This window comes from Neodiprion lecontei, chromosome 4, assembly GCF_021901455.1.
Source record: "Neodiprion lecontei isolate iyNeoLeco1 chromosome 4, iyNeoLeco1.1, whole genome shotgun sequence".
NCBI lineage: Eukaryota > Metazoa > Arthropoda > Insecta > Hymenoptera > Diprionidae > Neodiprion > Neodiprion lecontei.
In genome coordinates, this window is record NC_060263.1 from 4915793 (window position 1) to 4937218 (window position 21426).

Below are 21426 nucleotides of genomic sequence, written 5' to 3' on the forward strand. Positions count from 1 at the left end.
GGATCGCGCCATCACTGAATACACATCTCTCCCATGCGTGAGCGCGTCTGTCTGCGTGTTTGCTTTCGTCCGTGTGAACCTGACTTCATCACTCCAAACGACTTTTTACCTCCTGCAGTCACCGCTCAGGGGTGGCTGTTCACCGTGATATGACGCCTGCAATTAAGCCCAAATCCGAAAATCATTTAGCGTCATATTCCATACGCGATAAGGGAAAAGGTTTTCTTGGATACTCGAGCGATCGGCTCGATCGCGTGACATTAATCAGAGAAAATTCCAATTATACAATTTAAAAGAGGTATCAGATCATCGTTTTCAGAAATATTTTCTTCCTGAATCTTCGATACCAATCCAAGTTGTAGAAATATGTATTAGGATTGAACAATTCAAAAACAGAAGATGCGAAATGAAAACATCCTTCTTTCAAATCCATTCTCAAAAATATTTTCAATCTCATACGTTAATAAGAAATGCATGTCGCCTAGTGATTTCAAAGTCACGATACATGTTCGTCATGCTTGATTTGGTTGACACATTTTTACCCATCCGCTGTTTGAGGGTTATGGTTTTCAATGCGACATCGCAAATTCTCGTCCATTTTCCGGCGACAAATTTCTGCGTCGAATCGAGAGACAATAAGACAAAGCATATAACACGGGATGTGCAAATACGGAAGTGCGGTTGAACTTCTGTAGTTGTATGATTAAATATCAATCAGCCGTCTGCGTTGACATTCTATTCTTAGTCTGAGATTAAACAGGTGGATTATTCAGTCGCAAGTCAAGACGAAAATTCTAATCCTGTTGAATAGAAGTAGCGAGAACATTGATCGTTGACATTTCGACCTCAGGATTGATACATTTTTTTAGATTCGTTTCACATTTTGCAAAACATATCCGTGTGCGTCCGTTGAAAATTGGGCTGTTGTTATTTTTTTTTTTTTTTTGTTTTCAAAGAAATTATTTAAACAATAATTTTTCACCCCGTCGTAATTGAACGATGCAAATCTTTTTTAAATACGCAAAGTGTCCCGCGTCATCAGACAGGGCAGCAAGTCAGCCTGGAGCAGGGTTAGCGAGGCTTTAGACAGGACGGTGACACGTCGAGTTGACACGCGATTTGTCACGCTAACGACCTTCTATTAATAATCGCGAATCCATATACATAGGAGGCGGAATTTACACAGGCCACGCGGCACCGGTGGAAAAGTAATTTTGTTTAAAAAAAAAAAAAACCGTACAAGCTCCGAGCCGAGGTATTTGTCACGAATTTAATATTGCAGCGCATGGTTCAGCTCGGTGTTCGCGTTCCGTTAATTATACCTGCAGCGATTGCAACCGTAGATCGCCAGACGGAATTTTATTTTGTCTATTTTATTTATTTTTTTTTTCAATTTTGCAGCGTGATCATCCTCCGTATTATCCTAGACAATTCTGATGCCTGAGGAATTGATCCCGGTAGAGAAAAGTTCGCAAGCATAATTAGGTATGCGTAATACGTAGGTATGCTGTTGTGGCGAAGAAGCGTTGTAACAATTTTACTTGAAATCTATATTTTTTATACCGAGTAAATTAATACCCTAATTAAGCGTTGAAAAATTTTTGGGGACTGGGGTTAGGAATGAATTATGAAACCGATATCGAACCACCGCGCAGATTCTTCTTGACTGACGTATGAATGAGTGATATTTGATACCTGCTATTTAACGGGGCTAATGAAAACTCTAGATTGCGATGATTATACCGACAATGGAGCAGACCGTGTATAAACAGACCCTCGAAACTGCGGTACGTGTATGTGGGTAGGTTCTGATTCATTCACGATTTTCTCTGAGAGCCCCTCAGGGATCGCTGCACGTCTGCATCGGCGTTGACGTACGTGCGTTTAACTTCGGACGGATTTTCATCAGGCGCAGGATTCGGATAAAAGTCCTCCGGTTTAATCAAACGGAATACAAACTGGGAAATACGAATCACCCGACGGATTCAATGCAGCTTCTCCCGAGCTCTTTCATATTTCCCTTTAATTTCTGATTCTAATTTTCCCCGAGTGAAGATCTTTATTCCATTTCTTTCTTTTTTATTACCCTTCCGCTTATTGTTGTTTTTCATTTATAGATTTTTAGTCTGAGACGGAATCTAATTTGCTATGATGAAGGAAAAAGAAAAAAAACACAGAAACAAAAAAAAAAGAAAACAAAAAAAAAAATACGAAACGAAGCAGGAGAAAAAGAGATGAGGAGTACAGAGGGAGGGAGACGGAATTTAATTTTCGAACTTATCAGTACCGCTGCAGATGGCTAGAAACATCGAAGACTTATTTGCCTTGGGGATAAAAGCTTTCCGCGTTCTAGACCGAGATCAAAATTGCATCATGTTAGCGAAAGAAATTAGATTTCCTCCCGACATCTTGGAGCTAGCACACAATATATTTACACACATACGTACATTGTGTATCAAACGGTAAAAGGGACAATTTAAAAATAATACAGAATGCAGGAATCTATCAAATATGGAATAGTTATTAACTCTCCCGAAGGCACGCATGAAAAATGTCTGTTCTTTCCTTTTAGAATTCAACTTTTCTTATTCAGAGAGGAGCTTTTTCAGTGACTTGCCTTTGGGTTGGTAATCGATACTTGGAAAAGCTTATAGGTACCCATATATACTGTACAACAATGAGCCATTGTGTCCAGAATTTTAATATCCATTTCAACAATGTCATATAATCCCGCACCTTGTATACATATAAATTATTCTTCCTGCACAATCTGTATACGTAATTATTCTATACATAAATATAAATGACGTATGCGTGCGTAGTAACATTGTAATAAACATCGTTTCCGCCTACGTCTGGAGCAGCAAAGCGACTCCAGCCAGAGTCCATTTGGCCGGTTTGTCCTTGGTCTTCAAATTGAAAGTCCAAACGTAGGTAGGACCTCGAGTTCTTGTCTTGTATACGGGGCACTCGTACATGTTCCTCAGATCCTGTTTGTCCTGGGTGATAGCACGGACATTTATCACGGGCATGGAAGGAAAGAGTTCCTTCGGCCTGGAGTCGACGATGATTCCAGTCTGCACGTCCCACCGCGCACCCTCCATAAATATTCCATGAACGTGGGCCCCCTCCCGGGGTGCAGAACTGGTTAGAAATTTTCCTAAACCATTGTACAAACTAGCCTCCACTTAAGTGGTAAATAATAACTGACGAGAGTCGAGTTATTACGGTAGTTTTCCTTAATTAGACCGTATTACTCGCCGCAAAGGGTTAAAGGGTCGTGCTTGACTCAATTCGGGATTACGTCGAGTCCTCTCGTCGTCATGCCTCGCGAATAAGCAGATTTGTCGCGCAAATTACGCAGCAGTGTATATATACAGGCCGCAAACTCTCGTACATGAATGACATGAATACGCGAATAAACATCGTGCGAATATCCGCAGTATAGTGCACTCGGTGAATTTAATTACTGACGAGTTGAAAAACCGCTCTTGAATTGTGATGAAACATTTCGCTAACCGTGTTTTTCGCGTAAAACGTGGGACGGTCGTTATACTCACGTAAATTCCTCTTTGTTCTTTTTCGTCACGTCACACTGCAGGCACATTTTATCCAGAGGCAATTCGTATCTCCTTGCCGTCGACTGCATAATCGCAGTCAGCAACGATTGAGGGTTGAAAAAACCAGCCAGCCACACCGACGCTGGTAACTGGAACAGGATCGATCAGTTTTTCTATTCATGCGAACAAAAATGTATCGCTCGCATTTGGAACTCACTACAAAGTCTGTAGACCAAGTTTCGAGTTCTCTCAGCCTGAGCAGAAGGTCGACGAACCAAGCCGTCAGACCCAGAAGAGAGGGATAGGCCCTCTGGGCCCATATAGGCGGAACTTGGTCGAAGAAGAGAGCGGTCTCGAGAACTTCCATGTCCGAAGTGATCGTCAGTTCTCCTTTAAGACCGAGGTCTAGCTCACGGAGGCTCCTCTTCATCTCGCCAGTGAGATAATTCATCCTTTCGCACTCTTGGAAGGCGACGATCACGTAAGGCGTTCGTTCCTCCACTTTACCCATTATCTCGATCATGTTGAATTCTTCCGGAAGTTTTTCCATTACCTCGTCCAAGATTTGCTTCACCTTATTGAACAGGATGAGACGATTAGTAGTTTACATCAGGCTATATTAGCCTGCGAAATTACGCTTCGAACTATGCGAGACTCGTCCGAGTGAAAAGCTCACCTTGTCTTCTCGCGTCACTGTTTGACCTCCTGAACTTCCGGCGTCTCTCGGCTGCATCTCGAACACTGTTCGGAACAAATTCTCAGACGTCGTTGTGAGGAAACCAATCTCTGCGTTGGGATGGAGTCCGTACAAGTACGGAGACTCTGGTGGCATTGCCTCGTCGATGTAAGTGTGGTATCCGACCAAATCCGTGTTGGGAGGCGCCGCGAATCCTGAATATATAATCAAAAAAGAATCGAAAGCGAGGTTCTTTCGCTGAATTTATTTGCTACACTCACCTGGAGCTAGTTGAAGTTCCCCGTCGACTAAGTCTGGCTGCATTAATTCTTCGAGGTAAGACACGCACAGTCTGCGATCCCAGTCGTCGGTAATGTGTCCGCCGTACATGATCTCCCCGAACAAGTACCTGAGGTCCTCCCAAGGCACCTTCGGACTCGCTTCCAAATAATTGTAAAGCACACTGACGCTTATGTTGAGGTCGCCGACGTTGAATGGATAAATTTTGTTCCACCCCTGAGGGCCGAATTTACGCCGCTCCGCGACCACAGCGTGGAAATAGCACAGAGAAAACAGTATCGCCTTGAATTCCGCCTCCTTGCCGCACATCTCGAGCGTTTCTTGGGTGAAATTATCCAGGGCCTTGTGCAAGTTGGCTTGCATGCCAGTGGGAGGTTCGTTTGTGATTTTGATTGACGATTCCAGGATACCCTGACAACAAGGAGGTGGAAAGAATTTTTCATGTTAATAAACTCGTCGGTTTTTACGGTGGGTCTAAGGGAAGATTTTTCCCCCTAAATTTGACGTTTTTTTCTAATTTTCTAATGAAGAAACTATACAACCGATGAGTGCGTGATTTGGCATGTGGATTTGTTTATCGCATATCTATTCACAAAAAAATTACTCTCGACGTGCGACGATACTCAGTTGACGCTGTACACGATTTGATGCTTCCCATTAATCCTGAAAAAAACTCAAGAACATTTTGTTTTACACGTATGTAGCTATCGTTTGACGCAAAAAAAACGAATACGTTAAATATTTTTTTCGTTTGTACCAAAAACATCGATCTATTTGCTTGAGTTCAAAACATCACCGGATTCTCAATTTTCTTTTCTTTTTTTTCACTACGTCACACGATAGATACATGTGTGTAAAGTAAAATGTTTTTGGGTTTTTATTGTAGAATCAATGGGAAGACTCAAATCGTGCACAGCATCAACGGGAGGAGGAAATTATTTTTAATATTTTTGTGAATAGATAAAAGATGAATAAATCCACATGCCAAATTTCGCATTGATCCGTTCTATAGTTTCTTCACCAGAGAGTTAGAAAAAAGCGACAAATTTATTGAAAAAAAGGGGATCCCCCCTTAATACTCGGTACACAAACTTGTGGTATTATGTGACCAGCCGCAGAACTCGCTGGCTCAGCGCTCATAAAAACTCTGTAATCCAGATGAGAGCCTTCGGCAGCAATTTCCAACTTCTTCTCTAACAATGGCAACCATTTTTTCACGAGATGAATATTTTGGAGTACCACCCAGTGGCCCATTTTTGCTGCCTCGTCCATCGCTTGTTCGGCTACAATCTCCTGCCCCTGGCCAAGAGACACGTTGTGGAAATTCTGTGCGTCGAAGGTGAACCCTAACTTCCGGCCTAGGGCTTCAACGTCCTGTTTTGTTGAGGGGTGAAGGTAAGACACTCGCAAGCATTTGCATGAAATTAGATATAGTTTGGAACAGAAGCTTTCGCGCTTCAATTTGTGACGTAGCTCTTCTCACCTTTAGAGGATTCACCCCTGGCGATAATATGAAGAATATTGGTGTGGTGGGGCTGGTTTCTTCGTAAGACTTGGCGAATTCTACGGTTCTACCTTCGACGTATCGAGGGCCAAGTTTTTCTTCGATGAAAGCTGAAATCGCGTAAGTCATTCTGTCCGGGCGCAAGGCTCTGAGCATGCAGAGGCGTTGAAGGGCGGTTTTGTTCTTCCATTCCTGAGGAAACTTCTCACGTTCTGGACACTCGCATTCGACAAGTTTCTTCCAACGTTTCGAAGAGCTTTCAATGTCTCGGTCAAGATTTCTTGAAAGAGTTGAAAAAGATATAGAAACGAAAGAGTTTATCGACCGTTCGACGATCCGTAGTAGCCGAGCACTTACAACGTGGCTAAAGTCGAACACGGGCTTACCGGAAGTCGTCTCTTGTAGCCAAGCTTCTTATTCCACCCCAGCTGGTGTTCGAGAGAAATTCAACCGGCGACGTAACGTGCGGGGTAATTGGAAACCTCAACAAGAAGTCCAACTCGGGGGCCAAGATTTCCCCGTTCGTTAATAGGATCTGGAATGCCATCTGAGACACAAAAATGAGCTTATCGCACTCAAACAGTCCCCTCGTCGTGTACATGAATACGGAATACGTTATGCACTCGATGAGATTTTTCACCCGGCCGGTGACGTCGGGCGCCGGATCAGCCTTCAGTATGGCCATTTGAAAAACGACGCTGAAGGCTTTCAGGGAGAACTGGTATATCGGATTTATCGTGTTCAAATCATTCAGAATAAAGTAAAGCAACGAGGCACGAGCCGCTGCCGGTCGATAGAGTTCACGAGCAGCGTCTATCTCCTTGCTGGTGCCCCTGGCCTCTGTAACCTTGCACTCGACCTCGGCAGCCGTACGCTTAGTCGTCTCCAAGTTTTCAACCAGCGCCGTGTCCCCGAGGACGTTACTTCCAGCTGAAGACAACCTGCGGGTGAAAGAATTTCAAATTCGATTCGCTGTCAGCAGTGAGGAACCGTTACCTTGAGAGGAGAGAATCTTCCAATCCGTTCAACGTGATTTTAAAGTCATTCTGCTGCCTTGTCAACTCGGCCTTGAGCTCCTCGAGGTCCGGTCTTTCAACCTTGACTACTTCCGCGAGCAATTGATCTTCCAAACCGTCTCTAGTCACCGTGAAGTTTATCAGAGTTGTCTGCGCCTGCATTTCTGGCTTGTAGTGAGGGTTTGCCAACTTTGTGTGAAGAAGCAGCCTGAATTTCGGATTGTACTCAACCTCCTTGTCGCCGATTTTTATAGCCCGACCTTTCTTTATCAAGTTACGACCCAGTAGAGGGTCGAGAACCGGATCGACCGTCTCACCGATATTTTCAACCAAGACCGTGGCCCCGCTCGCCAAAGACACTTCGATTACCTCCAAAAAACCTCTTTGTCCCAGACGAATGATCCGCAAATCGTCCCCGTACTTTTGCTTTATCCATTTTATTCCCTGCAACTGTGTAAGCCGGATTTGAATAGCTATCGAGAACTTCATGATCGAAGATCCGTACCTGCGGGTCTATCATCAGTGGCCACCTGTCAGAGTTTGTCAGAATGGTCGCGTTTTCCGTCGACATTCTATCGTTGGGCAGGCTCTCGTTGTTCCACTTGGCTATTTGCGTGTCGTCTGTGAGAAGGGAGAGTGGGTCCAGACCCTCCGTTATCGGCACAGCAGGCTCCAGTGTTCGCAAAAAGGGAAACCATTGTTTGTTCTGAAGATCCAAACGGAATTGCTTTGTGAAACAACCGACGTAAGAGATAAACGCTGTTACCAGTAGCACATCACCCGGCAGAGTCGTAGCTTGCTGCATGAAGCTGAAACAGTCATAAACTCAGTGTAAAAGGATCTATAGTCTAGACTCATGGGATACCACTATCTCCGCTCGTCGTATCTCACTTTGCCACTGAATCGGCCCATCGGACGTTCTCTGAGGCTAAACCACCGACCAATCTATTAGCCAATTGAATCGTTGCATTCGTCGCGTCCGCCTCTTGTTGACACTTCAGTTTTTCAGCGACAGCTTGTTCAAAGTCAGCAGTCAATTTTGCCAGTTGTTCTTCCAGCGACTAAGAATAACGAAAAAAAATTACAACCGCATCCGCCGGACTTCTTGGATAAACATTTTCTAGCTAATCTTTGAAACGCTTAAAAGAGGATCCGATTTAACTCACAGCCACTTTTCGTTTTATGACGCCGAGCTTGTCCTGAGCCGCCGCTAACTCAGCGTTCGCTTGAGCCAGGGCTTTTCGCTTTGGCTCAACGTCGCAGAAGACTTCATAGAATTTAATAATATTAATAACCCAGGCACATAGACCAGCAGCGGCGGCAGACTTTGACCTTACGAACTCTGGTTCGAATTCGGAATCCTTTAGATATGGTTGTATGGCCTTTATCACTTCCGGATGAATATTCTCCTTGTCGTAATTGATCAGGGCGTCCAAGAACGTGTCGACCTTAGCCATGACGATCTGAAACGAGAAAAAACAAACCGCCGTATAAATGACCCGCGGTTCTTGTCCGATTATCGGTCACACCTTAGCCGCCTTCCAGCTTCTATCTTTGGCCACTTTACCGCCGGGTGCCAAGAGCACCATTACGGCTGCGGTGACATTGGTCACAGCCCCAGGCGGTGAACCGAACGATTTCAACTCAGTAAGATTCGCTTTATTCAGGGTATTCAGAGCTTCTTGGGCAGCCAGCAAAGCCGGTTCGGCCTTCATCAGGTCCACCTCACAGTCCTTTTGTTTTTTCGATACCTCTTGGGCTATTATGGCCACCTTCGATTCCTCTTCGTCAGCTGATGGGAATTCGAAAATTATTGAAAAATCCTGATTACCCCAAAGATGGAGTTTAAGCTAGTACTTCAAAGGTATAAAATTGCATCAAGTCGTACCCAGAGCCTTTTCCGTTTGAACTTTATCTGTCTCGACGCCGACTATAGCGATCAGCGCATCCGCAGCGTCGTTCTTTTGCTGTAATTCGATTTCTTGAACTGCCAATTTCTCCTTTAATTCGTCTACCTGAGCCGCCGTCGATCGCAGCTTAGCTAAACCGTTTTCAAGCCGCTCTACCCGTCCTTGAAGCTCCTTCGATTTTGTGCGCAAAAGCTTGGTGTACAGGCTGATTTGTTCAAGGAATGATTTCGGAGTTGTATAATTGTATCGCCGTTCACTCGCCAGGTACAAACGACTCGCCGCGTTTACACTAGTGTGAGCATGAGCCATGAATCTTGCCGCTGATTCTCTGCAGTGAGTTGAAAAATTGAAACGCTATTCGACATGGTCGATATAGAGACTCGTTTAACTTACCTATAACTTTCCGGCAGCTCGTTAAGTTCCTGCAAAAACCTTTTCGACACAGACATCAAAGCTTCCTGCGGCCATTCGTGAAACCAGTTTATCGCCGTGCAGTTTATAATAGCGGGGAATTTCCTCGATCTTACACGTAGGGTCGAACCAACGGGTGAAAAGCAGAGCACAATTCTCAGCTGTCGTCTAACCCGATCGATGAAGAATTTCCAGCAATTTTCACGTGTGTCCAATATACCAGCCCCCTTGACCTCGTTCCGTACGCCTGTGGGAGTAAATCGTGCAGTGTATCAATCGGGCGCGTGATTTATTCCGTTCAAATTATGCGATCGATTGTACTCACCCGCTATTATATTCTCAACTTCATCTTCGGGGAATAAGTCGGGAATTTCCCCCGAGGCTAACATGTCATTGATGAGAACCAGGAACTGTTCGTTTGGCACCTGAGCGTCCGTCATCAGGAACATCATCCCGACGTTTTTTAGACCGGATTTCGAGTAGAGGCCAGCCAGTTCCGTTCGCAAATCCGTAACCCCGTATCCTTTTCTCAATTGTATTTGCGCCACTTCAAGCGCGCTTATGAACGCTGCTAACCTCGATAAACTTTGCTTTCCTGAACCACCGACTCCCACAAGCAGTGCGCTTCCTCTAGGCGATTCCAATATCCGATTTATCCGACACACGTGCATCATCGCATCCTCAAAAAGGACGAGGTTCATTGCCGCAACGAGATCGTTGTAGCTAACCAAAGCCTCGGTCAGCAGACGATGCAGTACCGCCCAATCCGTTACTGGCATGTACTTGGGGTCCCCAATGCCTCCTGGAAAATTCAGAAATTATTGAATCGAGTTGAATGGGCTCGTGATTGCTCCTAATGCAGTATGTCGTGAATAGTTGTGTCTGTGTCAAATACGTCACCTGCAAAGTGGCAGTAAATGTTTGGCTTTTCAAGGAGCGCGCTTTCATCCACCTCCTCGACATTTTTTTTCAAAGTATCCAACTGTAGTTTTGAGAAAGACTCGATATCCTTTTCGTCGGTCAATTTGTCGCCATACACGCGCTGCGTTTCGTGCATCCATAGTCTGATGACATCTATGGAGCCTTGCAAGCATTCGTTTCCACTGAATAGCAAGCCTTGGAAGCAATTCGAAAAGTCTCTGAGGTTGAATATATAATGAAATTTCACAGCCGTCGGCAAAAATACTTGGGAAGAACGATGATGCAGCTGAAGAGACGCTTGAACGATCGGGTTACAGAGTTCAGTGACGGTGAGCGGAAACCTAGAACAATCAAGACTCAGGTAATGGCAAAATTTATTGGTTTTTTTTTCTCTCTTTCTTTAGTCGTACCTGTGCTCGACGTTCGCGAAGTGCTGAGACAGTATGGACGCGTAGATAGTAGTCAGAGATTCCGTGTTCGGAAAGCTAACTGCAAAAACGGAGAAATGCCGTTGGAGTCTAGGATTTATAGTAAACGATCCGGCCGTGGGATTCATGCAGCTCACGTACTGGCAGTTGTGGATATCTTTCAATGACAGCTTTGTCCTGTCGTACCAATGTCCGTAGTCTAAATGCTGCCGGATCAGAGTGTGGGGCTGAACCGTTCCGTACGTGTCTACTTCCGGCATATTCATATCGTCGATAAAGTACACCAGCGTTTTGTTTCCGGGGGGTCCATAGTTCCGACCAGCTTTTTTCTCCAATGGTTTCTCAAGTATCTTTTGAAGCATCTCTGAGGATGTGTAGAAATTGAAAGGAACATTTGCGATAGCGTAATTCTCCGAGAGTTGCAACAACTTCTCGGATACCAAAACCGTCTTCCCGCTTCCCGCCGTACCGACCAACATAACTGGATGCTTTTCCGACATCAGCAAGTCGAGAAAGTACCTTATCCTTATCGATTCAGCGGTGTAAACTAACACGGCCTGCAACGGTATGTCTGGGTCAAGTTCAAATTTCGGCAGACGTTCCGTCCAGGGAACGAAACTCTTCGTCTCGTAGTCGATGAAGTAATCGAACACGGTTCCTTGCGACGGGAATTTAACTTGCTTAAACTCATTCACCCACCATTTTGTGAATTCCACGCGATAGTCGACCGTCTGATCCTGAAACATGGAAGATCCAAACGCCCAAACCGCAGCGAATACGAAATACAGCTCGTAATGTTCTTTGGTAAAATCAACGGCGGTTAAATCTGGCTGCAGAAGACAGTTCAGCAGATGACAGAGCATTTCTACGTGAGCCATGTCAGCGATCGGTGTTATCTTCTTAAACCTTGTTCTCAGCGTTTCCAAACAGGGTGGAATGTACTTGTCGAAAAGTATAACTAAGTTCGATTTCTCCGCCGGTAAAGTTCTCGTCTCTATCCAACTGGTTACATATGGATTCCAGCCCAAATCCTGAGGGTTGATATACAGAATACCGGCCCGAGATACGGTCGCCGGTGTTGCCGTTCTGAGGTTCGATATTTCGAAGAGCAACCGCATCGCTGGAGTCAACGCTATTCTCTCGTTGCTGGCAAGCGTCAGAACTTTATTGTCGTCCATCACGGTGTTCAGTGACTCTATCCACATTGGATCTATATCACCGTCAAGTACGATCCACTTTGGATTATCGCCTCCAAGGTTTGCCTGCTCTCGCATTATGACGGAAAACAGACCGTCCTTCCATTCTCTGGTAGCTGGGTTTATGATTCCGAAGAGCTCGTCGTTCGTTACTGCCTTCGGATTCAGGTCATTGTACATCGGTTTTCTCTTGATGTTCTGATATGTCCTGAACAGCGATTTCCAAACTTGAGTCTTTCCAGAACCGGCCGTACCAACCACAAACACGGAGTGTCTCACCTCCAGTAACTCCTCGAGTTGCACGACTTTCAGTATGAACCCGTCTTCGGGCTGAAGGCTCAAATCCGCAGCTGCTTGTTTCACGGTTTTCTCAAACTCCAAGTCACGTTTTCTGGGTACGTCTAGGGCGGGAAACAAGTCCGCGATAAGTCCCATGAACACGGGGAAATCGTCCGATACGACTTTTGGTATATTAAAATCTCGTAAAGCTCGCATCAGGACTTCCTCCTCCGGTCGTCCAGGGTCACCGCGTTTCAAACTTCCTGCAACGACTAAAACCGACTTTATAGCCCTGAGCCCCCAGTCGTAGTGATCCTGCTTCGAAAGCAGCTCCTTGCACAGCGTGTACAGAGTAATGAATTTTCTTGCCAGTATTCTCGCCTCTTGGAAACCCTCAGCGACCAACATAATTTCGCAAATCAGCTCGAAATCCGGAACGACCATTGCACAGGGTCGAAAAAGAGCCTTCAGATTTTCCGGCAACTCTGTCCGCCCGGCGTATCCGGGATTCATTGTTATGAATATTCCAACCGATGGAACCATCGCGATTATCTCACCCATGAAATTGAACTTGTCCTTCTTGTCTCTTATCGCGTCTTGGACGGACTTCACTTGGACAGCGACTACAGACAATACTTCCACCGAGATTCTGTTGAACTCGTCAAAGCAACCCCACGCACCGGTCTGAGCCAAACCTTTGTAAATATTCCCACAAGACTTGTAATCCATTTGCTCCGAGCAGTTGAAAACGTAAACCATTATACCCAACGCTCTGCCTAAGTCCTTGGTCGTCTCAGTTTTTCCCGTACCCGCAGGACCCGCAGGACCACCACCCATCACCAGATGCAAGGACTGAGTCAATGTTATGTAGCATCTGTCCGTTAACGGGGTGATTACCAACCTGTGATTCGAACGGGATAAGTCATTGAAACCCTCACGCTTATCTGGCGGATGATTTTCACCTTTTATACTCACCTCGGTGTGTTTCCTAGATATTCGTGAGAGTATCTGAACTGCGCATCGCAGATATTTGCGAAGCAATCTTTTTCCTTTTCATCCCATCTATGACGGAGTTGACTCTGCCATTGAAAAGCTTGGGCGGTTTCAACCTTGGCTTGAACCAGCTTGGCGACGACGTCTCTCGAGTGAACATCGATCGTACAAATCGTCATTACCTTCTGTCTGTTCTGCTTAGTCAGCTCCCCCAGTAGGAGGGTAATCAGAGTGCTCAACTGGGATATCTGCTTCTTCAAGTAATCCTTTATGGCATTGTCATACCCTTCCTCGAGTCTCGAAAATGCGAGGTTTACCTCGGTTGTCCACCAGATTTGCGTACCGCATAGTGAGACCTGTGCTGGGTAATCGAAAAGCCACTGCTCGCGCGGCTTCTCCTCGTAGGTGACGACCGCCTCACCAAAATAGAAACGAATTGTTGCTCTCATGGCATGTTGAAGCCGATTTAGCCAGACTTCTACCGGTCCAGCGCAGACCATTTCACAGTTAGTGAACTCCACATACTCACCGTCTTTGGCATGCATGCCTGGTAACAGGACGATAATCATTGATTACTTGATTTGGACCAATGGCTGATGCGTTTTTTATACTCACCAAGAACGCGCCTGGGTGCGCCTTCTTCGACGTCGACGAAATTAAGCTGGGCCATCGAGTCAAACAGCTTGATCAAGTGTCTAGCGACAATTACTGGCTGATTACCGTTCGATAGAACGTCAAGAAGGTCGCTGGAAGATACGAAATAAAATCTAGGAAAGGCCAATCGTTTAGTCTCCAAGTATTCCGCGAGTGCTTTCTCGCATAAAACGAGTTCCTTCTGCAGCTCGTCTAAAGCAGAGAGCAAACCGTCTCGATTTGTCGCCTCGACTACATTCGGTGTCTTCGCCATATCTTGCATCATTTCTTTAAATTCTCCGTCTATTCGATCGAAGCGGTCAGAATCCACCGGCAATTGACGACGAATATCCTCGGAGGACATGAAAATGCTTTCCAGATGCATCCAAGTACGCTGAACCTCGAACCAAACTGTCGTGACTTGATCGGCAATGCAAAGTTTCTTCTGCCAAGTGGAAACTTCTTCCAGAAAATGAGCGATGAATTTTGATGTGATAAGATTCTGCAGTTGAACCTAAAGAGGAAAAGAATTCTCACTCCTAGCAAAGTTTTTCAACGCCCGAGCTACATGTGTTCAAAACTCGACCTGATTCTCCTCCAGCGTTTCGATCAACTCTTCGCTCGCCCGCAACAAGCTTGCCCCAGTTCTGGAATGAATCTCCTTCTCAAATTCCATCGCCGACCACGTCGCGTTGAGTTCGCGCAAATATTTTTCCATAGACATTTCCTTCACCGCTTTGTCGACGATGTTTTTCACCTCGTCTTCGCATTCGTGTAAGCTCAACTCGAGCAAATCGGCCAATGTTGTCGACGCATCCATGACGAAGCGAACCTAACATATATGCGGGTTTACTCATAGAAAAAACGACGTGGTTCATAATTCACAGGTGCTTTACTAGAATCATGTTCAAGTTATGGAGTGGTTTGAATAGTGCATAATGTCATATGCAGGTGCTCAATACGGTTGCGAATAAATCAGTACGAAAGTGAGGAAAATGATGTAATTATTTTTACATGGTTATGTTTATTTAGTCGAAAATAAGATTGATCAAGCATAATATGATACAACAGGTATAATCACAATGATGGTGAAATGGAACAGCGGCAATATAAAAGGTACGAAATTATGCGTTAAATGATATTGAAATATGCGTTGGTCTTCGCTTTTTATCGTTTCTACTGCATCAAAAATAACGGCGATGGATCGAATGAAGGTGTTTGCTAGTTTATTGAATACCATTAACTGTACAAGTGTGAAAACGGTTATTCGGTCATAACAAATAACGTAATTCATGTACATTGTAGGCATGATATGACGAAAAGCTCGTTGATGACGATTACCCTAATGGCTTACCATTGATGGATGATATGTAAAAGTACAAAATATTAATAGTAGAATATCGTGCACTTATGTACAGTGGACTTACGGTCATTTCCGGAGTCATGTTGCCCAATTTCTGTAACACCGATAGCGTATATACAGCGGTGCGACTAGAACTATCGTGAGACTATTGCCACATACAATTGGAAAACGAGAAATATCCTAACGTTTCTGATTCGACAAACTGGAGAATTTGATAGGTAGGTACATTTTTTCATCTCAGGGTTTACCGTGCCTGAATTTTGCTTTCGGAATCGTTAAAACTTTATATTTCAATAGTCTGACGCTCGATTCACGATTCATACAGCCTAGCGATACCTTAGTACTATTCATCAGCTGACGCCAATGTCGTTCGCGAATTGCCGGATTCTGCAATTCTCCAACAGCTCGCAAGGACGTCAGCATATTTTTCACCGTCGCCTCCAACGAGATGTACGTGTCCCAGGGTCTCATTTCCTTGTCCAATGCTGTGAAAATTGAGAATATCAGAAATTAAAGTGTTTCACTTGGAATAATATATGAATCCACGAACGTCGGCGTAGAGTGGAGATTTTCTCTGTGGAATGAAAAATTCATTTTCCTGGAGCAGATCATGGATTTTTTACCTCTGATTTCCTTCGCGAACTTTTTACATTCAATATCCATATTCTCAACGTCAATCTTTCGCCACGGGGTGGTTTTCCACCCTTCGATGCTGCTCCGCACAATGTGAACGTAATCCCATAGCTGCTTCAACATTTTCAGCTCTTTTCTACACTGTCGCAATTGCTTGAAGTCGGGAACAGTGACTTCGAAGAGGGAGGCAGACTCTTGTATATCCATCATCTGCCGCTCCAGCATCGAAATCTCTTTGTCAGCTTCGTCGAGCTGCTTGTAAGGATCCTCACAGCTGTACTTGAAGAATCCGTAACGCCGGAACGCCTCGCGATAGTGACAAATTGTCGTATCGAAGGCTGATATACGCCCTCTGATCCTAGACACCTCTCCTAGATACATATAGTCGGCACATTGAAATGGCATCTATCGGAAGTCTAGCCGAAAAAAACACGATGGAAAGAAACAAGAATCGGTAAGCATATAATACTTGCCCGCTTGTAACGGTGCAACTTGTTGTTTCACCACCAACGCTAACTTTTTCGTGTTTGCCCATTGCTCCGGTAATTCCTGCAGCAAGACATTCACCTCCTCCGGTATATCTTGGTCGTAAAATTTCAAAAGCTCAACAGTTTCCTGGAGAGGTTGAAACATCTCGTCCGTTGTTGGCTGGCGTTCTTTGACTTGCATTAAAAATCCCATCACGCTAACGAGACCCGCGTAATCTCCAGGCTGTATCTGTTGCAGAAGACCTTCGTCCGCGAGTCTGCGAAATGTGGTTTAAGCCAGATAGAAACAGATGTGGATACGAAGGTGAAGAAATACCGGAACACTGACCTGATAAAGGAGCCCAAGTCTGACAGGCTGCTGGTAACGCGTTCTACGAGATGTTTTTTGAACATACTCGACCACTTGCACACCGTATTCAACAACGACTGTCTGAACGGCCTGATATCGACTCGGAACCAGCCGCAAAACACTTTGGACGGATTCATTTCCTCGATTTCAAGGTAGAGCCCCTCGTAGAGATCTATCTGCTCTCGAAACTGTTCCATTCGGGGAGGAGATCGCTCGGGGGCCTTGGGATCCCCAGCAGCAATCATCTCCATCTCGTCCATCGTTAATTGTCGACTGTATTCCAGAAACTGCTGCATCACAGACTCCCGATCCTCGAGCCACAAATAAGCGTAGCCTAAAATCATCGGTGAATTGACGCTGCTAACTCCCCGAGATTTCCACTCGTTTCTGCCTACCTTCAAATATACCACAGAATTCCGTGGCGTCTTCAACCGCCTTTGCCACGCTAGCAAGTATCTCAGACTTCATAGCTCTGATGTCCTCGTCATTTTCCATCTCAGCCCCGTATCCTTGCGCATTTCTGCACAATCTCGGAACAAGTGCGGCCATTCCAATCATGTCGTTCAACAGCCCGGCGATCAACTGATCCAGACCATCTGGATCCTCTGGCTCGAGTGACGGGACGTAGAACAGATCCGGTTCTCGCAACTCGAGTTTTGCCTCCAATAACGGTTCCTTTTGCCCCGACGGATCCATGTTGTCCGCTAAGTAACCCAAGCAGCATCCCACAGCTCGTCGAAGTGATTCCGAGACGATGCCGTCTACGTATGTCACGTAAGTGTCCCAACTTTCGTTCTCGTTATCATTAGCCTCGAAGAGGGCCTTGTTCGCGGCCAAGAGGGCGTGAATTTGTTCCGAAGCCTTTTCAATGTCGGCGTATCGCTTCGATACTTTCTCCGTGCGTTCATCGAGCGACAGTAAAGCGTCCTTTCTGCGATCCTTGCGCTCGATCAACGGCGTTTTTGTCCACGGTTCTAGGATCATGTCTATCTTTTCCACGTTACTCTGGGTCTCCTTTAGCCGCGTCCATAGCCCGTGGACCAGCCTATCCAACTCGGTAATGTACTCGAGCAGGCCCTCTGATTTCCAACACAATTCGTTTTCTCCCCTCGATATCAACGAATCAATCGTCGCCACTTCGAGCTCGATCAAATTGAACTCGACCCTTCGCGATGTTCGACGGATATTATTGTACGCATCGACGGTGCTGCCCAGAAGAGTACGAAATTTTCTGAACGTTTCGGACCGTTCGGAAACCTGAAGTTGAAATAATTCTGTGATAGTTGCTGAAAAAATTTGTGGTGGTAAGACATCATTTACCTCTACTGCTTCGTTAGGGATGTCCGCGTGTGAGATAAGCTTCAGGTAGTTGACTTCTTTGAGAACCGCGAGAAGTTCTTGATCGAAATTCAAAGCTAGAGAAGAATCCGAGCATCTCATCAATAACGGACGGTTGAGACCGTCAGCCACGGATTTTGGAACGATTTTAACCCAGTCAGTGAACAGCGATTCTTCTCTCGCGCACAGAATCTCAATAAGTCGTTCGTGTCGCTTTATTATATTCTTTCCGTCCTTGGTGTCAATGATTCTGGAAAATAGAAATCGAGTAGGCGAAAGCGATCTGTTTCCACGGGTTTAGCTGCTCGTGTGAATGAACGCGGAGTATTCCTTTGTAAATAAAAGCGAAAATCTGTGTTCACGATCAGCCCCCTCATGCCGAGTTATTTCTTCGCAAGTTTACGGTTCAGTAACACTTACGAATGCTGTAGAGCCTTGAAGCACTGCACGGGTAAATCGATTCGCTGCCTCAGCATGCTTGTAAATCGTAAAGCAGCTGCTAGAGGCGGAAGGCTGCTCATGGCGCCACGAGTACCTCGGTTGAACAGAACTTCAACCATCGTCAACTCGGCATTTAACAGTTCAAGCACCCTTGAATACCGATCCGTAAATTGTTTGCGAATTACTGGTCTATCCAGGACAGTCCCTGCTATGTTTATAAGCTAAAATCAACGTGATGCCTTCCAATTCGAATAGGTTATCATTTTAGCAGTGTTCTTTAGTAACGTAGAATGATTGAACTTACTTTGAAAGTGCTTTCGAGGTTACCGCAGTCGTCAAAGGCCTGACACAGAATCGCTGCAAGTTTACTGTCCAAGTCGGTGATGGCGTCATTAAACCTTTTGCAATCGACGGCGAAGGTCTCGTCGTCAGGTTCGAGTACGTCGCTCGCCCTCGCAGAGAATGATGCGAACAGTTGTTGAAACTCTTTAAATACGCCGACTACTCTGGTGCTCAATGACCTGCCCAAAATGCCGCCAATTTCGATCTTTTCCAATTTCGAAAACTCAAGTACGGTGTGAAACAACCACTCGATGTCAGCAAGACGTTTCAAAAATGCGTCCAAACGGTGGAAAACTGCTATCGGATTGAACGTCCATGGCGGAGCGTCTGGCTTCATGCCAGGCACATTTCTTCTCCGCTCAAATTGGCACTTGAATTCCTCGAGAACCCCTAAGAGGAAACGCTGCTTAATGTACCTCGTCCCATTGAAATTTGATCGTAACCCAAGGTTATAACCGTCGAGGAATGGAACCGAATGTTCAATACTTACGACCTGACTTTCCCCTAACACAAATCCTGTCTCGTTCTATTCCCGCGCGATCTCCAATCCGTGGCAAAACGCTTTCACCACACGTATCATCTTCCCCGGCAATTACTCACCTCTGGAAATTTTCACTCGTTGCAGAGCCTCGTCAACGTCGCTCTGAAATATCGACGAAGGATCGAGGAATCTTCGGGCCTCCTGAATCAGCAGGTTGCAAATTTGCCGTAGCAGGATAATCAGCTTCGAAGAGCTCTGGTAATACTTCGACAAGCTCCAGGCGAGTCCCACCGTGTGTATCAACGGGCCCATCAACGGCTTGGCGTCGGCGAAGTCGGTTTCTTCGATGCTTTTGAAGTTCTTCGTCAAGGGCGAAAGGTACAGCGACACTTCCCGCGCCTCCGCTAAGGCTGACACGACGTTTCCGAAAAGGGTACGGAAGCAGGGAAAATACGCGCTATCTGTCTTTTCGAGGATGATAGCCATCTTTTTCACACGGTCCTCGCGGAGCTGTTCGAATATGTACCTGAAACGATTGTAACGAGATGTTTGCGATTTTCATAATTCCAGAATAACAGCAGAGCTCGCCAACCTCAGGTTTGCCAGTCTGGTTGACCAGTACTCCAATTCAGTATTCGGAGTCGGGTTTTGTCCGTTGTCAAAAGCACTGCTCGACTCGTGGGTCACGACGTCGTTGACCAGGTACGCCCACTTAATGACAACCCCTTCGATCGCGCTTTTCAGATACAGATCAACGGCCTCCGGTCCAGTGGTGGAGACTAACCTTTCAACCTCCCCCACCTTTTCAAGTCCCGCTGGCATCGGTAAAACCGTTCTGCCGTTGACCTGTCCTTTGACCTGGGAACAATTAGCGCAAGGACTGTAATCAATGTTTCCGTTATAGATAACTAGAGAGTCGAGATTGAATCCTGACTGCTTTCGGATCAACGGATAATTCACTCTCCCTCCCACAATAACCTTCCAAAACTCTGTCTCAACCTGGTACAACGTTCCCCGCAAAGAATGAACATGCTTCGCCAGATCCTGGACGGCAATCTCTGGAAGCTCTTTGTGGTTGTCCGGGTTGCTCAACAGAGGAGCAAATATTTCATCAACGAGTGTGGCCAGCTGGTCGACGACCCGAGAGGCGAGGTCGCCCAATATCAGGGTTTTGATGCATCCAGTCTTGTCCTTTGGTACAGGTATGAGCTTTACTTTAACGGCGTAAGTCCCTGGTGGATTTGAAATTTACCGAGTGAATTGGGTGGGGCGTTTGAAGAAATGGGGGAACAAGTGTTATCACCTTTGGTCCTTTGACACGGTATTGGAAAGCCCGACGAGGCAACAAGCTGCGCATTTGGTGTTAGGACGACAAACAGCGCCGGAGGCTTTGGATTGTCCAGAAAATCTATAACTGTGTTACGGTAATCCTCGGTCAAAAGCAGACGACCCCACTTTTCTGGTTTTAATTTCAAGGACTTCTGCACAAAGGATCCGATGTACTCCAACCGAAAATCCGCCGGAGCATCCGGCCCCGACATCCCTGAAACGTTTTACATATCCAAGCTTTAGTGCTGAGCAATTACTGTGGATCGAAATTAAAAACATTCTCGTCAAATTATAATCAGAATTTCTCGTCTTCCGACATTTGTGTCACTGTTACGCGCGTCTCCGTCCTTTCCTTGAATTTCTTACTTCTTACTTGTTTAGTCGACGCAGTAAACCGTTTACAAACTCTTCATTCCTTTTCCCTCCGTTGATTTCGTTCTAACGAGAAAGCTGAGAGAGCACGGCAACTCCTCGCCGAGCACGAATTGGAACACTGATTCGATATCAACCCTCCTCTGAATTTGAATCGCTATATCGTATATATACCGCTCGAGTATATCATACATAGTTACGGGGAGTTGTCCCTGTTTCTGGATTCCTAGATTCCTTATCGAGTCGGATAAATGCGACCCTCACGACCAGGCACAGCCAGTACCGAATCCGAGGAAAGCCGAACGCGACGTTCCTGCTTTTTGAATCTGCGAACAACTCCCCGACTCGACGTTAATCTGGTATCGCGTCGTGAAATGGCTCGCTGCAAAACAAAGAAAAAACGGACTCATTGCCAATTTTCGTTGCACGCAATCCGTCAGTCAAACATGCAGGTACGCTTCTT

General features: G+C 45.6%; 1 protein-coding gene and 1 long non-coding RNA gene across 2 annotated transcripts in view; one reads left to right on the forward strand and one right to left on the reverse strand.

Annotated features, from left to right (window-relative positions):
* LOC124294146 overlaps positions 1–21426 on the forward strand; it is a 162878-nt gene that overhangs the window by 119604 nt on the left and 21848 nt on the right. Inside the window, exons 5-10 of the long non-coding RNA XR_006904034.1 lie at positions 15953–16277; positions 16550–16812; positions 19407–19695; positions 19833–19964; positions 20167–20464; positions 20542–20686. This is a non-coding gene — a long non-coding RNA (uncharacterized LOC124294146). The remainder of the gene's footprint in view (positions 1–15952; positions 16278–16549; positions 16813–19406; positions 19696–19832; positions 19965–20166; positions 20465–20541; positions 20687–21426) is intronic.
* On the reverse strand, positions 2502–20933 carry LOC107221985 (dynein beta chain, ciliary). Its single transcript, XM_046738248.1, has 34 exons — positions 20566–20933; positions 20262–20494; positions 19855–20120; positions 19382–19788; positions 18744–19171; positions 18419–18660; positions 17981–18248; positions 17056–17917; positions 16640–16994; positions 16297–16568; positions 15814–16194; positions 15527–15675; positions 15255–15284; positions 14414–14659; positions 13810–14341; positions 13177–13741; positions 10709–13102; positions 10278–10639; positions 9703–10179; positions 9360–9624; positions 8945–9294; positions 8586–8848; positions 8223–8519; positions 7948–8117; positions 7562–7865; positions 7037–7506; positions 6427–6981; positions 6020–6320; positions 5629–5910; positions 4518–4947; positions 4237–4451; positions 3778–4134; positions 3561–3709; positions 2502–3144 (listed from the first exon to the last, which is right to left on the reverse strand). The coding sequence occupies exons 1-34, from the start codon at positions 20801–20803 to the stop codon at positions 2850–2852; spliced, it is 13410 nt and encodes a 4469-aa protein (XP_046594204.1). The 5' UTR covers positions 20804–20933; the 3' UTR covers positions 2502–2849.

What these genes read in the sequence shown, in the direction of transcription:
- LOC107221985 (XM_046738248.1), bottom strand. Translation starts at nt 20,803, where the DNA reads ATGTCGGGGCCGGATGCTCCGGCGGATTTTCGGTTGGAGTACATCGGA. An exon ending in AAACGCTGGAGGAGAATCAG is followed by an intron (nt 14,342 to 14,413) that starts GTCGAGTTTTGA and finishes TTTCCTCTTTAG; the next exon opens with GTTCAACTGCAGAATCTTAT. An exon ending in TATCTAGGAAACACACCGAG is followed by an intron (nt 13,103 to 13,176) that starts GTGAGTATAAAA and finishes TTCGAATCACAG; the next exon opens with GTTGGTAATCACCCCGTTAA.